The following is a 14,567-nucleotide window of genomic DNA, read 5'->3' as shown; positions in this document are numbered from 1 at the left end:
TTGATCATGGGCTGTAGGGCTCTGCCTCCATTTTTGCATGGTATGTGGCGGTCGTGCTTGCTGGCATGCTGGGGATCTGCCCGCGACGCGATGGCAGAACTCGGACAGGTTTGGGTGGGTGGGGAAAGGGATTCAAGAGACGGTCTAGAACGGGGCAGGGCTTTTGGAGGTTTACGACCCAGCGAGAACTTCTAGAACTTTGTGTCTCCACCTCTCTCTCCGCTCCCCGATCCCAGCGCAGAACCGGAGCCTCTTAAAGTTCTAAAAGGTTCTAGGTTCGGAACCTAACAAAATGCCACGCGTTCTAGAGTCCACCAGGCTTCCAGAAGCCGCAGATGATGCCTGCGGGGTATCGGTCGGTCGTCCACGCAGCTTTCTCTACCGGCTTGTGGGAGAGGGATGCAAGCTTCAGTTAAAGCTCTGCATTGTAAGCCAGATCCCAAGCCCACTGCGGTCCAGATGGGCTTGGGATCCAGGCATGCTGCTGCACACTGCTCCCTGTGACGGATGTTCTGTGCGCCGGGGAGCCAGCTGCTTGGAGTCAGAACCTGCTGCTGCTCATGGGAAGATCTGTTTGATTTGAGCCCTCCATGGCGGGGCCAGGCCCGCTCCTCCAAACCGACACATCCAAACACCTCCTCGCCATGTTTCCAGTGGCCAGGCATGCCTGTCCCGTTCCACGTCACGTGCATCTGTCGCCATTCTCATCCTTCCCTTTGTTTTCAGCCTGTGCAGTAAGTACTAAGGTTGTGTCCGGGGCTTAGGATCCAGCTGTGTTGCAAATGCCCGTTGTCCCTTAGCACCTCCAAGTTCTTACCCCTCCCCAATTCTGACGACGTTTTTGTCTTATAAGCAAACCCCAGACATGAGCCTTTCTGAGATTCTGCTCACATGGCCTTCGTGGGCTCCGTCCCTCTGCTTTCCTCTCACTCCATCCTCGGGCCCTGATTCAGCAAAGCACGTAAGCACGTGCTGAAGTACCTTGCTGAACTGAGGCCTGGTTGACTTCCCCTCCATACTTGCCTCCACTGCTGTCTTTACTACCCCACCCACCCTTCTGGCCCTGCTGGATTTTATGCGGATGCCACTGTGGTCTGGAAACCCACCAGAACGATGACAATTCCAGACATCGTCTACATAATGAATTATAAAGGGAATCGTGCAAAAAGGCCGCCATTCGACATAGGCAGTGCCTGGCACTGTTGGGCCCTGGGCTCCTAAGGGCTACCGCAGTACAAATGATGACGAATAATAAAACCAGAAAGAGTTAGGCCCTGATTCTCCTCTTGTGTGCGCTAGGGGGGAACTCGGCTGACTTCAGCAGCTGATCTAACCCCGTGTCAGAGACACGAATCAGACTCTTTGTCTTCGCCCTCCATTGTCTGCCAACACCCTCTCTGGACTGTGTTTCCTAATTGATTTGTGTCTCTTTTATAACCCTCGTTTTGGCCCTTATTAATTGTCCATCTCCATGGCAACAAGCATAAGTCTCTCTTGTTGTATTTCCTCATTTGTCCGTGGCCTTTGGGATTGTGAGGGTGAGCTAACTGCTGCGGCTCTCCAGCCACAAGGGGTGAGCACAGAACATTGTTTTGGTGTAGGTCCTACATAAAGGAGGTCTGTTTTTATTACAGACCTTCCGCGGAGGGGTGGATTGAAAAAACAACTACAAAAGAGTTGAGAATTTGGAAGATAGTTCCAGTGGAGGGAATTCAGGGCCTGACCCACCTAAATAAAGAATTGCCAATGGGTTTCTTTCCCCCTCCGCAGGCTGGGCAGAGTTTAGCCATCGGCACATGGCGTCGTTTTATCTAGTCCTCTGCTGAGAGCTTGACCCGGCCTCTTAGTCCAGGGTGAGAGGTGGGAAGGTGGAGCCAAGAGAATCAGCTGGATATTGTAGGCTGCAAGGCCCTGGTTGAGCGAGGCGATGGAGAAGGTGACTTACTCCATTGGACGTGCTTCAGGGCATTGGCGGGGCGGGAGTCAGCTTGGAGTTAGCCCAATGTCACTGCTTCCCCAGGCTGCTTACAGCCAAGACACAAGTATCTTCCCTGCGCCCTCGGGGCTCGGCTCAGGGTTTGCCTGTCTCCTCCCCTCCCTGCTGTCTCTCGTCTAGCTTCATTTCATACCAGGTGGTTTCTGTCCCAGCTACCATGTGCTCTGTCTGTGTCTCTCTCCACCCTCCACCCCATCCGCTGTCCCCGCCCCACTGGCACTCTCTTTGCTGTCAGAAAAATGTTTCAACTGAAATACCCAGGCACCCTTCCCCATTGGATAATCAGGGTCAATCATTCCTTCAGTTCAGGGCATACAGGCACCATAAAGCATCCACATTCACACAGGCCCCTTATCCAGAGCAGCACTGAAGCACAGGGCTTTTAGCCCATTAAAGTCAACGGGACTTAAGCGCTTGGTAAAGTGCTTTCCTGAATCACGCTCCTATAAACAAACACACACACACACACACACACACACACACACACACACACACACACACACACACACACACACACACACACACACACACACACACACACACCCTGCTCATTGCACCAGCTACTGGAGTCGGCACCCGAGCTGCGAAGTTTGCACCACGGATCCGACTTCCCCGCCCAATCCAGGGATTCTCACTTGTGCCAAGCACCAGAGGGTCCTGTGGCACTTTTAAGACTAACAGAAGTATTGGGAGCATAAGCTTTCGTGGGTAAGAACCTCACTTCTGCAGATGCAAGTCACAGATGCAAGTCGCATCTGAAGAAGTGAGGTTCTTACCCACGAAAGCTTATGCTCCCAATACTTCTGTTAGTCTCAAAGGTGCCACAGGACCCTCTGTTGCTTTTTACAGATTCAGACTAACACGGCTACCCCTCTGACACTTGTCACTTGTGCCAGGCGCTCGTGGTGCCGTTGTGGCCGGGGCCGGCTCCAGGCGAGCCCCAACACTAGGGCACAGCCTGAGCTCTTCCATGTGGCGTCACTGGAGAGGGCCAGAGCAAGGAGCTCAGGGTCTGGCCCAGTCCAGTAGGAAGAAGCCGCACGTGCCCCTCCAGGTTCCCAGCCTCCGCGGCAGCTTCCCCTCCCCGGGCTAATGCCGGCTGTCCTTCCCCCCCGCCCCGCAGCAACAAAATGGGCATCAAGGACCGCATCCGCCTCAACAACTCGCAGAGGCAGGGCAGCCGGGGAAAGCAGCACCTGGCCCCGCCCATGCGCCGCTCCCCCAGCACCGAGAACGTGCAGGAGGCCTCCAGCCCCACCAAGGTGCAGAAGAGCTGGAGTTTCAACGACCGCACTAGGTTCCGGGCGTCGCTGAGGCTCAAACCTCGGCCACCGGTGGAGGGTAAGTCCCATTCTCTCCCCCCCCCATTTCTATTTTGCACCCAAGTCTTTCGAATGTGAGTTGCCCTGCAGAATGGACTTTCCCCCCCCTCCATGGGCAGTTGTGTAGCTAGAGCACAGGAGTGGGAGCCAGGATGCCACGCTTCTCGGCCACTGACCCACTGCACAACTTCAGGAATGTCACCCGCCGCTCTGTGCCTCAGTTTCCCCCTCTGTGGATTGGGGACGGGCCTGCCCAAGAGGGGGATGAGGAGCCTGTGAAGATGCTGAAATGCTGGGAGGTCATCAGTTGGGAGGAGCTAGAGAGGAGCCTGGTGGCAAATGCCACAGGACCCGCAGCTGAACTGTGTAGAGCCCATGTTATTCATGGTGAACCGAAGGAGACCTCGAACCCAGACCCGTGCCTGTGCGGAGAGAGGACTGGGGTGAGGATCGCTCAAAGGGAGATTTGCACCCCATGTAACACACCTGAATTGGGAAGGGGGAAGCACGTCCCCAGCCCTTTATGGGAAGTCCCTGTTTTCTGTCCTCAGTTGACGGCCTGGTGGAGGAGAGCACCGAGGAGAAGGGCTATCAGTGCGACCTGACCTTCGAGGACATCATGCCAGCTGTGAAAACACTCATTCGGGCTGTCAGGTGAGTCCAGCTCACCAGCCATCCCTGCACCCACCCGCCCACCGGTACCAGTTCTCAGCCCATGGCAGGGAGCTGGCCTGGCAATCGTTGGCCACCTCCATCCTGCGGGAGGTTTGGGTTGGGGCCTCTCCCAGGCAGCTGCCCCTGAGTGGGCTCTCGGAGGTTCTTCATTAGGGTTTTGGCTGCTGCGGTGGGGAAACTAGGTCTCGGGCTGGTCGGGGTAGCCAGCGAGTGGGGAGGGTGATGGGGGAGGAGAGCAGGCAAGCTCTGTGCCCAGCCTCTGAGGCCGTGCTAACAATTTTCCCTGAAACCCTCAAACAATAGAGTGGCCCGTTCCACAGTCCGTGCACCAGCCCTCTGCAGCGTCCAACTCTTTGTGCTCCAGCTCAGGCCCCTTTTGAGCCAGACCCTGGGAATTTTGAGCCAGGGTGGCGTCCAATGTGTGCCGACCGCAAATGGCATTTCCCCTCGTCTCCGTGCCAGCCCGACCGTTACTCCTTCCGAGCCTCAGAGGGTCGAAGTTCTGGCAGGGACGGGAGGGCTGAGGTTCTTGCCCAGGTGAGCTTTGCCATCCTCGGAACTCCCTGCACCTGCGTGCCAGAGCGGCTGCTTCTGTGCACGCTGAGGACTGGCCAGTCTCGCCCCCTCTTTCTGTCTCAGTGATTTGCCAACAGTTTTGTTCCCCGGTAAGGGTCCCTGACACAAATGAATGGCTCTGCTGAGTAGGTGCGTTTTGGCTTCAGCGTAGCCACCTGAGCCTGGGGAACTGAGCTATCCAGCACCGGGACTGAAAGGGGCAGGCGGACAGGGAGCAGGGTGGGTGGAGACGCTGGTTTGGTCACAGGAGCTTTCCTGCTTTCATGTGTCTGGGTTAATTCTTTTTCTGGTCTGCACGTGCCATACTGCAGACACAAGCCAGGCCTCCCTGGCCGCTCACCACCCATCTGAAGAGACTGTTCTGAATAGAGCCATTGCTAACGGCAGTGCCACTGGAACAGGGACCTCGCTATCTCTAGTCACCTCTTCTGGCTGGATTGGGGTACCAAGGCTGTAGCAATGCTCCTGTCTGCGGAGAGCATGGTGGGGGAGACTGGGAGAAGGGGTGGGGGAAGATAGGTTGAAATATCCCCCATACAACATGATGGCTCTCTAACAGGGAGGTGAAGTGGGGCATTAAGAGGAGTGAAGTAGATGCTGTGAGAACAGAACACATCATAGAATCATAGAAGATCAGGGTTGGAAGGGACCTCAGGAGGTCATCTAGTCCAACCCCCTGCTCAAAGCAGGACCAACACCAACTAAATCATCCCAGCCAGGGCTTTGTCAAGCCTGACCTTAAAGACATCTAAGGATGGAGATTCCACCACCAGTAAGCCATTCCAGTGCTTCACCACCCTCCTAGTGAAATAGTCTTTCCTAATGTCCAACCTAGACCTCCCCCCTGCAACTTGAGACCATTTCTCCTTGTTCTGTCATCTGCCACCACTGAGAACAGCCGAGCTCCATCATCTCTGGAACCCCGCTTCAGGTAGTTGCAGGCTGCTATCAAATCCCCCCTCACTCTTCTCTTCTGCAGGCTAAATAACCCCAGTTCCCTCAGCCTCTCCTTGTAAGTCATGTGCCCCAGCCCCGTAATCATTTTCGTTGCCCTCTGCTGGACTCTCTCCAATTTGTCCACATCCCTTCTGTAGTGGGGGGACCAAAATTGGACACAGTACTCCAGATGAGGCCTCACCAATGCCGAATAGAGGGGAATAATCGCGTCCCTCAGTCTGCTGGCAATGCTCCTACTTATACAGCCCAAAATGCTGTTAGCCTTCTTGGCAACAAGGACACACCGTTGACTCATATCCAGCTTCTCATCCACTGTAACCCCTAGGTCCTTTTCTGCAGAACTGCTGCCTAGCCATTCGGTTCCTAGTCTGTAGCAGTGCATGGGATTCTTCCATCCTAAGTGCAGGACTATGCACTTGTCTTTGTTGAACCTCATCAGATTTCTTTTGGCCCAATCCTCCAATTTGTCTAGGTCACTCTGGACCCTGTCCCTACCCTCCAGTGTGTCTACCTCTCCCCCCAGCTTAGTGACATCTGCGAACTTGCTGAGGGTGCAATCCATCCCATCATCCAGATCATTAATGATCGGAGCAGAGGGCTGGACACCTGGATTCTATTGCCAGCTCTAGAAGGCAAGTGAGGTCTAGGGTTAGAGCGGGGAGGAGGCAGGAGGCAGGACTCCTGGGTTCTATCATGGATGCAAACAGTTGCGGATGCAATTCTGTCTGCATTTTTCAAGATCAGCTGCTGTGACCTGACCATCCCAATAGTCCTTTGCACCCCCAGACCGGGTTCTTGTGCCTGCAGTTTGCTGGCACTGAACGGGGGGCAGCTTTGGAGAAATCTAACCCTGGCCTTTTCCCTTTTCCTGAGTTAGCAGCAGGCGCTCCTCCATGCTGGGACATGTCCTAGCCCTGGCCGGTCCGTGCCACCATCCCTTCCCGCAGCGCTGGCCTTTGGTCCTGCAGCGTATGCATGTCTAACATCGCCAGCTAATTGAAACCACTTAACACAAGCTGGAAGAACACAAGCTCAAGGTTCCCAAGTGGCTTGTGCTGGCTCACGATGCCTGTTTGCACAAGAGATGTTCCTCCCCACCCCCGTCTGCGGAGTTATGAAATCCTCCATCACGGCCCTGCTAATGAGCCCTCTCCCCCGGCATCTCTCCCTCCGCTGCGTTAGCAGCATTGCTGCTAGTCATTTGACAAGGACTAAAGAGTCAGGGTGCGGGGAGCCTGTTAGATAGAGGCTGGGTTATTCTCTTCCCCTCTGCTTCCTTCCCAGAGCAGGTTTCACTGTCATGGAAAACAGGCAGGCAGGTTATTTCCCCTGGCAAGAGGGGAGCGGAGATCCAGTAACTGCTCTCGGCATCTTGCAAAGGCCAGAGAGATCGTCCCCCCTCCTCCCCCAACACCTGGGTGTCAGGGGTGCAATCGTGTCACTTCAAGGAGCGTAACTTGTACCCTGAGGCAGCTGGAACAGATGACAGACCAGTCTGTAGTCACGGTCTCCAAGGGGAAAGCCCTTGTGCCAAGAGGTCGCCCTTACACTGAAGGTGGTAAGGCCTGGGGGGTCATCCAGACTTCCAGTGGTGGGGAGTTCCACAGGTGAGAGTCTGTCCCATCCCCGGGGACCAGGGCTTAAAGAGAGCGCTGGAGACTTGTTGGACTTCAGCCGTCCCGGTGGGTCCTAGGGCCTCTGAGATAGCTGGGCCGTGACCCGTGTCACGTCTGTTGCTCAGACCCGTCCCCACACCGCCCCTCTCTGAGGCAACCACTTGTGCCCTGGCAGGATCCTGAAGTTCCTAGTTGCGAAGAGGAAGTTCAAGGAGACCCTGCGGCCCTACGACGTCAAGGACGTCATCGAGCAGTACTCAGCCGGCCACCTCGACATGCTGGGCCGCATCAAGAGCCTCCAGTCACGGTGAGCTGGCGCGTGAAGGGCCCAGCCCAGCTGCTCCTGCTGCCCAGGGCCACTGCTGGGGACAGCGACTCCCAGCCCACAGGGACCCGTCCCATAGCTGCTTCCGCAGCCCCTAGCCAGGCGGGACGCGGTGCCGCAATAGCTGACGTCACGCACGCTGGGAGAGTGACTCTGTGACCCCCCCATGCACCCAATGCAGGGCAGGGCCAGAGAAGAGGTTTGACTTTGACTCTGCTCCCAGCCTGGCCTGGCCCAAAGCCCTTCGAAATCAGTGGGAAAAGGCCACCCACTGTCAGTGAGCTTTGGATTGAGCCCTTAGGCCCAGCCGTCGAAAGGTATGTGCATTGTGGCGTAGGCAGTTAGGAGCCAATAGCCCTTTGACAGCCCATGGGATTGAGGCTCCTTGGTACCTAAATCATGTTGAAAGTGAGATGTGGGTGCCCAAATCACTTAGGCAGTGCCAAAGCACCATTAAAAATCTGGGCCTTCACCCTTTAGCGTAACCAGCAGAGGCTGGCACTTTGAGACGCGAAGGGCCCACGTCCGAACCTCACTGAAGGCCGAGAAGGCTTGTGCTTTCCCTGAGGAGATGGCCCATCTGGGGAGCCAGTGACAGCTGGAGAAGGGTCACATTCGCATCCCTTGTATCCCTAAACCCCGACGCAGACACCCCTAAACCCAGACACTGACCCCCTTGTATCCCTAAACCCAGACACTGACCCTCTAAACCCTGACAGTGACCCCCTTGCACCCCTAAACCCAGCACAGACACCCCTAAACCCAGACATTGACCCCCTAAACCCTGACATTGATCCCCTTGCACCCCTAAACCCAACACGGACACCCCTAAACCCTGACAGTGACCCCTTCTGCCCTAAACCCAACACGGACACCCCTAAACCCTGACATTGACCCCCTTGTACCCCTAAACACTGACACCCCAAAACCCAATACTGCCCTCTCCTTCCACCCTGAGCTCCTACTCTGACCCCCCTTCTGCCAACAAACCCCTACACTGATACCCCTTCTACCCCTAAAACCCCAACCCCTCCACCCCAAAAAAAGGATAAAATCAAAACCAAACCCTCTGCGTCAAGCAGAATTTTGACCCTGAAAAGGGAGATGTGCAGAGACTCCAGGGAGTCAATAGGGAGGCTTCCCTATTGATTTTGCTTGAAATGATTTGTTTGGCCCTCGGGCTGAAAAGGTGGGTTCCCCCCAACCTGTAGTGACAGTGACTAGGAGGCCAGGCGGCCCAGACCCTCCAAGGTACGTACAGGCCGAACTCCCATTGATTGCTGGGCCTTACGTCTCCGGGCCTGATTCTTGCTGGCAATAAGGCCCTTGAGCTTCTGCTCCCCCCCATTCCGCCCCTCCATCCTTTCTTCTTGCCCACAGCGTGGACCAGATCGTGGGAAGAGGAGCCATCACTGTCGATAAGAAGACCCGGGAGAAGGGAGAAAAATCCCTGGAGGCCGACCTGGTGGACGAGCTCAGCATGATGGGCCGAGTGGTCAAAGTGGAGAAACAAGTAAGGCTGAAGTCAGGGGGGCACATGCAGCACCGTGCACGCACCCGAACACGCAGCCCGGCCCCCACGCTTGCTATGCCTGTATGTGTGTGTGTCAGCTGGAGAGAAACCAGCTGGCTGCCTGTCTGGCCATCCACATCCTGGAGTTGTTACGGTTGAAAGAGAAGCTAGACCATAGGTCACGTTACTTTCTTTTTCTTTAGCCGTCTAGTGGTAAGAGCAGAGGGGCTGGGAGCCAGGATTCCTGGGTGCTATCTCCAGCTCTAGGAGGGGAGTGTTCTCCAGTGGTTAGAGCAGGGGGGCTGGGAGCCAGGATTCCTGGGTGCTATCTCCAGCTCTAGGAGGGGAGTGTTCTCCAGTGGTTAGAGCAGGGGGGCTGGGAGCCAGGATTCCTGGGTGCTATCTCCAGCTCTAGGAGGGGAGTGTTCTCCAGTGGTTAGAGCAGGGGGGCTGGGAGCCAGGATTCCTGGGTGCTATCTCCAGCTCTAGGAGGGGAGTGTTCTCTAGTGGTTAGAGCAGGGGGGCTGGGAGCCAGGATTCCTGGGTTCTATGCCCAGCTCCGGGAGGGGAGTGGGGGGTCCAATGGACAGAGGAGAGGACTGGGAGTTGGGACTCCTGGGGCCGACAGGCAGCTTCTTCATAGACCCTGGGAGAGTCACTTAATCTCTCTGTTTACCCAGCTATGAAATGGGCCCCATCTCTACCTACACAGGTTCAGTTCATCATGTTAGTAAAATGCTTTCACATGTGACTTGACCAGGATTTGGACCCAAACTGGCTAGAAGTGAAAAGCTACTGCACCCTCCAGCCCCCTCTTCTGCCTCACCATGCAACCTGCTCCCCCCTTAATCTGGGGAGCCCCTGCTTCCCCACATGCTGAATCCCCATTCCGATTACACCAGGCTTGGCTCAATCCTCCTCTTCTTCCCCGTCCCCTCCAGGTGCAATCCATAGAGCACAAGCTGGACTTGTTACTGGGCCTCTATTCCCAGTGCCTGCGGAAAGGCTCCACGAACTCCTTTGCCCTGGCCGGCATGCAGATCTCCAGCTTTGACCCGGACATCACCTCCGACTACCACAGCCCCATAGAGCACGAGGACATCTCAGTGTCCGCGCAGACCTTAAACATCTCCAGGTCGGCCAGCACCAACATGGACTGAGAGGGGTTCCCAGCACAGGTGGGGCGGTCCCGGGGGAGAGTTGGGGGGACCGGTCGTGAGCCTGGTGGTGAACGTTCTTGTAGACAGACACACTGATAGCTAGCAGGCAAGAAGACCGACCCGTGAACCCAGCCAGGTTCTGGGCTGGGGACCACGCGGCCTCGTCTAACACGTCCTGATGCACTATGAGCCTCACCTTGATTTTACTTGAACAAGTCTTCCTTCTGACCGTGCACAAGCAGGAACTATTAAGCAACTAGTCTTCAGCACCTGGGAGCCAGCTGGGGCCGGGACCCCGGGGGATGCAGCGGTGTGAGAGTTTCTTAAAGCGTTAAACCTACAAAACCGACGAGAGAAACGCCTGGTATCTAAGAAGCTCTTTTATTTATAGGATCAGCCTCTCTAGACTTTGTCCTCTGCAGGCAGTCTTCTCTGCGGAGGAAATCCCCCTCTCCGGGCACATCCCTGGTTGGGTGGCGCTGCCCCAGGGCAGTGGGAGGGCGAGTTGGCCAGGGATGCAACGGGCCAGCGTGCCTTGTCACTCGGTCTTTCTTCTGGGCGCCTCTCCGGGAACCGTCCTCGGAATGAGCGTTGACACAGGGTATGGAATGACGGAGAGCCTCTGAACTCCAAGGTTGGCGGTTCTGATCTCTTCACCCTGCGGCTCTACGCCATTGCCCCTCCAGGGAGGCAGAGCAGGGTTCTTACTAACAGCTATGCAAGGCTAGATAACCCTTTACTGTCCAGTGCTAGACAAGGGGCACTGTGACTCGACTGAATGTGGTTTCTTACGGACCTAGGAAAGAGTTGGGGAATGCCCGGGGGGTGTTTCCTGTCTCCCAGCGAGCAGGGGGCTCTGATTCCGGCAGCCGTGACTGTGATTCAGTAGGCACAACGGAACCGTCTGCACGGCAGCGTTTCAATATGCAACCTTCGATCCCGACGGGTGGGGTGGATGAGTGGCCCGTCGGCCTAGGCAATAGCTGTTTACCCCACGCCCCTGGGACCGGATCCGGGGCTGCTCGAGTCAGTGGGGTTTCACGGGGCAAACGCCTGGCGGACAGACTCGGACGGACTTTAGATCAAGCCCTTGACTTGAAAGGGATAACTGGCCCATTGGACCAAATGCAGTCCTGTTGCACGAGTCCGTGGAGTTAACAGCAGGCCTGGATCTGGTCCATTGCATGTGGCTGTTGGGGGGTGGGGGTGGGGGGTGGGCACAGCCAGGAGGAGGGTAAGGATGCTGTAACTTAGCGTTAGCTCTTCCTCCCCCCACCATGTCTAGTCTGCCCAGCTGAGGCGGCCCAGCTTGCCCGCTGTGGCTTCCGTACATCTCCTAGTGGCATGGGAGGCACTGGTAGCTTAGGGTACCGGATATCTCCAGACCTCGTTTTCCCAGAGGTGGTTCCCCAACTGGATGGCTTCTCTCCCCTGCCCCCTTCTACAGCCTCACCCGTCAGAGCTGGGCACGGGGCTTCACTTGGGCACCTGCTGCCCTTCGTCACCCAGCTCGAGTGCGTCTCAGCACTTTGGTGCTTTACCCATCGATCCCCCCCCCCCTTTGATAGCCCATTCATTTCAAACCCTGGGCCCTGATCCCCCGGGGGCGCCATAAGGGAGTTCACTGCAGGATGGGGGCCTTAGCCCCCACTCTGGCTCCCAAAAGAGCCCTGATTTCCCTTGCACATCCTCTGCGGTCAGGACTATTCGGTATCCGTTGGAGCTGTCTGGGTCAGACCTGGACTCAGAACCCCTTCCCCGGCCTGTTTCCTGGTGGGGCTGCGAATGAAATCCAGCAGGAACGGTCACTGGCATAAGAGGGATATTTTTGGCCCAAGGTAGCCAAAGCCCTGAGATTTCAGCAGCGTCAAATCCATCTTGGAACGGATTTGGCTTTGACCCCGGAGCCCTCTTCCCAAGCTGAACACCACCGTTTCCCCACATCTGCTGGTGCTCCCGAGAGGGTGGGTGGGGGATAGATCTCCCCTAACGCAGGATCTCTGCCTGGAAGGAGAGGTGGGATGTGTTTCTTGTGCCTGCGCGTTACCCCTTCTATGCAGTTAAATGTCTTCCAGGGTCACCGTGCGCGCTCTGTCCCCCTGCCCCTCGGTCCGAGGCAAACCCCTGCAGAGCCGGGCAGCGCTGCCCCGTCCTGCAGTTAAGTTGCATCCGGCACCAGCCTTCCGGGGTGGCCAAGAGCAGCTCTTGAATTTCGACATGAAGGGTTGGCATCCTACCCCCCCCTCCCCGCTGGAGAGGGATGTGGGGCGGGGCGGGGAGGCTGCAGAGGGCCAGCTCTGTCCCGCAAGGACGCTAGTACAAGGGGTGGCTTTTGGGAATGGCTGGGCAATTGTCCAGCCTGCAAGTGCGGAGCAGAGCGCCTGGCTCTGGAACGTGCCCTCCCATGCATGCGTGCTGCTGTGCCATTCCCTGGCAGAGCGGGGGCCTCGCCGGCCCCTGGCCCCACCAATGCCTCCTTTCACCACCCTTGGGGGCTCCCTGACCTTCTTGAGATGGTGGGGGTGCAGGTCAGGTCAAAAGGACCTCCCTCTTCCTTCACCCGCCCCAGCAGGTCTCTAAAGGGGTGAGGGGGACGTAAGTACAGTATAACCTGCCCCCCCTTCCAGCTCCCAGCCAACTCCCCGGATCGACCGGCGGCGGGGTGGGAGAGGCGCCTGCTGTAGGGCCGTGCACCGGAGCTAGGGCATGGAGGGCAGCCTCCCCGTTCAGCTGCGTCCTGCTTGCATTCCATGCCTAGGTAGTGCATGCCGCCCGCCCCCGCGGAGACCCCTGCCCGGAGCTGGTCTCATCCCAACCTGCTTGCATGCTCCAGCATTGTCTTGACTTGTGCACCGAGACCCTCCGCCCCGGACCCTTGCCCCGAGCATGGCACCCATCGCGCTGCGGCGGGGGAGGGCAGCCGCCGGCCCCCTCTCCGGGGCAGACATGTCTCGTGTCTGTACAGGATGGGGATGCGGTCGGGGTTGGGGGGGCCAAGGCTTCGGCCAAAGGAGAAGAAGTAGGAAACCCCTCCAGGTGATTCCCAGCGACCCTTGTTTCCGAGACGAAGATAGTTACCTCACTTTACTAACTTATTAACTTATTTGTTTCATTAAAGTTTTACGTAGAAGGCTGCTTGCCTGCCTCCTTCTTCCTCTTCGATTCCTCCACAGGCGGCCCCGGACCGTAAGGGACCTGGGGTGGACTCGCCTCAGTCGCTTCTTCATTGCCCCAGTAGGTGGCACCCCAGACCCACGCCAGAGTCACTGCGGCCGTGTACTGCTTTTGGACAGAATGATGCTAGTGGAGCCACCCTGGAGGGCAACATTTCGGGGTCCCAGGCCAGCTCCACCCCGCCCCCGCAGGGTATCAGTCATCAGCTCAAGGGAAGTCACAGGTAGCCTGAGCCAGCGGAGAATCAGGCCCCCGGTCTTGAGCTACTCCCAGCCCCCGTCACCACGGTAGGCATTGTATTTATTAGATGATAGCCCCTTCCGCCTGGGGTGCTGAAAGCCCTTTGCCGACGCTGGTTTAACCACCCAAGCCCCTCCCCTGTGGGGCATCAGTCCCCTGAGCTACAGATGGGGAAACCGAGGCACAGAGAGTCACTCACCCAAAGTCACACGAGAAAGCGGTAGAATAGAGCCCAGCAGCCCCTGCTCTAACCCCTATTACCCTCCTCTGCCCTAGAGCTGGTTATGGAACCCAGGAGTCCTGCTCTGGTAGGCCACCCTCTCTCCCTAGGGGCGACGCAGCCGGTGGCACAGTTGAGGGGTCGGCCGGGCGCGCCGTCAGGGTATTTCTAGCACTGGCAGGGGAGAGGAGACATGGAGCCAGCGACGCCCGCAGGGGGGACACTCACCATTGCTGGGAGTGGGACACCGTCGCCGTTGGCTCTGTGGTAGGGGGGCAGCGCCCGGCTGAGGAGCTGGTGGCGTAACTCGGAGCTGCTCGGGCTTGTTTGACAAGCCCCTGCCCTGCCAGAAGCCCAGAAGCACGGCCCCCTGGTGCAGCGCACGGAGGGCTCCAAACCCATCCCCTGGGGCTCACAGGCGTCTGAGCTACTAGCCACAAGGGAGCTGCGCTGGGCCGAGGAATCTCAAGAATGTGAACCCCCCCCCCTCCCCAGGAGGCCAGGTGCAAAGGCACCTGGACCAATTCTCCCCACCCAATCCCCGCCACCTGCTATCAGCAGCTTCCCAGCCTCCCCTGCTGCAGTCACTGGGCACTTGGCATTCCCCAGCTGCCCGAGGGCGCCGTCTGGTCCCAGCAGGAGCGCACTGCGTCTCAAGTACGCGGCTCGCCCTGGCAGGTAAGGAGAGCCCCTGGGAGCAATGCCCCGGCTTGCCTAGCGCTGCTCAGCGGGGGTCAGGGACACGCATCCCGCCGGAGAGGGTGTGTCACAAGTACTAGGCTGGCCTGTGTCA

At 57.5% G+C, this 14,567-nt stretch overlaps 1 protein-coding gene across 3 annotated transcripts in view; it reads left to right on the top strand.

The window, feature by feature from the left end:
- KCNQ4 (potassium voltage-gated channel subfamily Q member 4) overlaps positions 1-11,311 on the top strand; it is a 73,771-nt gene extending 62,460 nt beyond the window's left edge. For all 3 annotated transcript variants that reach the window (XM_054012008.1, XM_054012007.1, XM_054012005.1), the window contains 5 exons: positions 3,120-3,337; positions 3,870-3,972; positions 7,318-7,449; positions 8,848-8,980; positions 9,922-11,311. In XM_054012008.1, the coding sequence (XP_053867983.1) occupies positions 3,120-3,337; positions 3,870-3,972; positions 7,318-7,449; positions 8,848-8,980; positions 9,922-10,140 (805 nt within the window). In that variant the 3' untranslated portion in view covers positions 10,141-11,311. The remainder of the gene's footprint in view (positions 1-3,119; positions 3,338-3,869; positions 3,973-7,317; positions 7,450-8,847; positions 8,981-9,921) is intronic.
- The last annotated feature ends 3,256 nt before the right edge of the window (positions 11,312-14,567 follow it).

Source organism: Malaclemys terrapin, chromosome 22 (assembly GCF_027887155.1).
Source record: "Malaclemys terrapin pileata isolate rMalTer1 chromosome 22, rMalTer1.hap1, whole genome shotgun sequence".
Taxonomy (NCBI): domain Eukaryota; kingdom Metazoa; phylum Chordata; order Testudines; family Emydidae; genus Malaclemys; species Malaclemys terrapin.
Note: the sequence above shows the minus strand (reverse complement) of the source record. Positions and strands in the feature narration are given on the sequence as shown.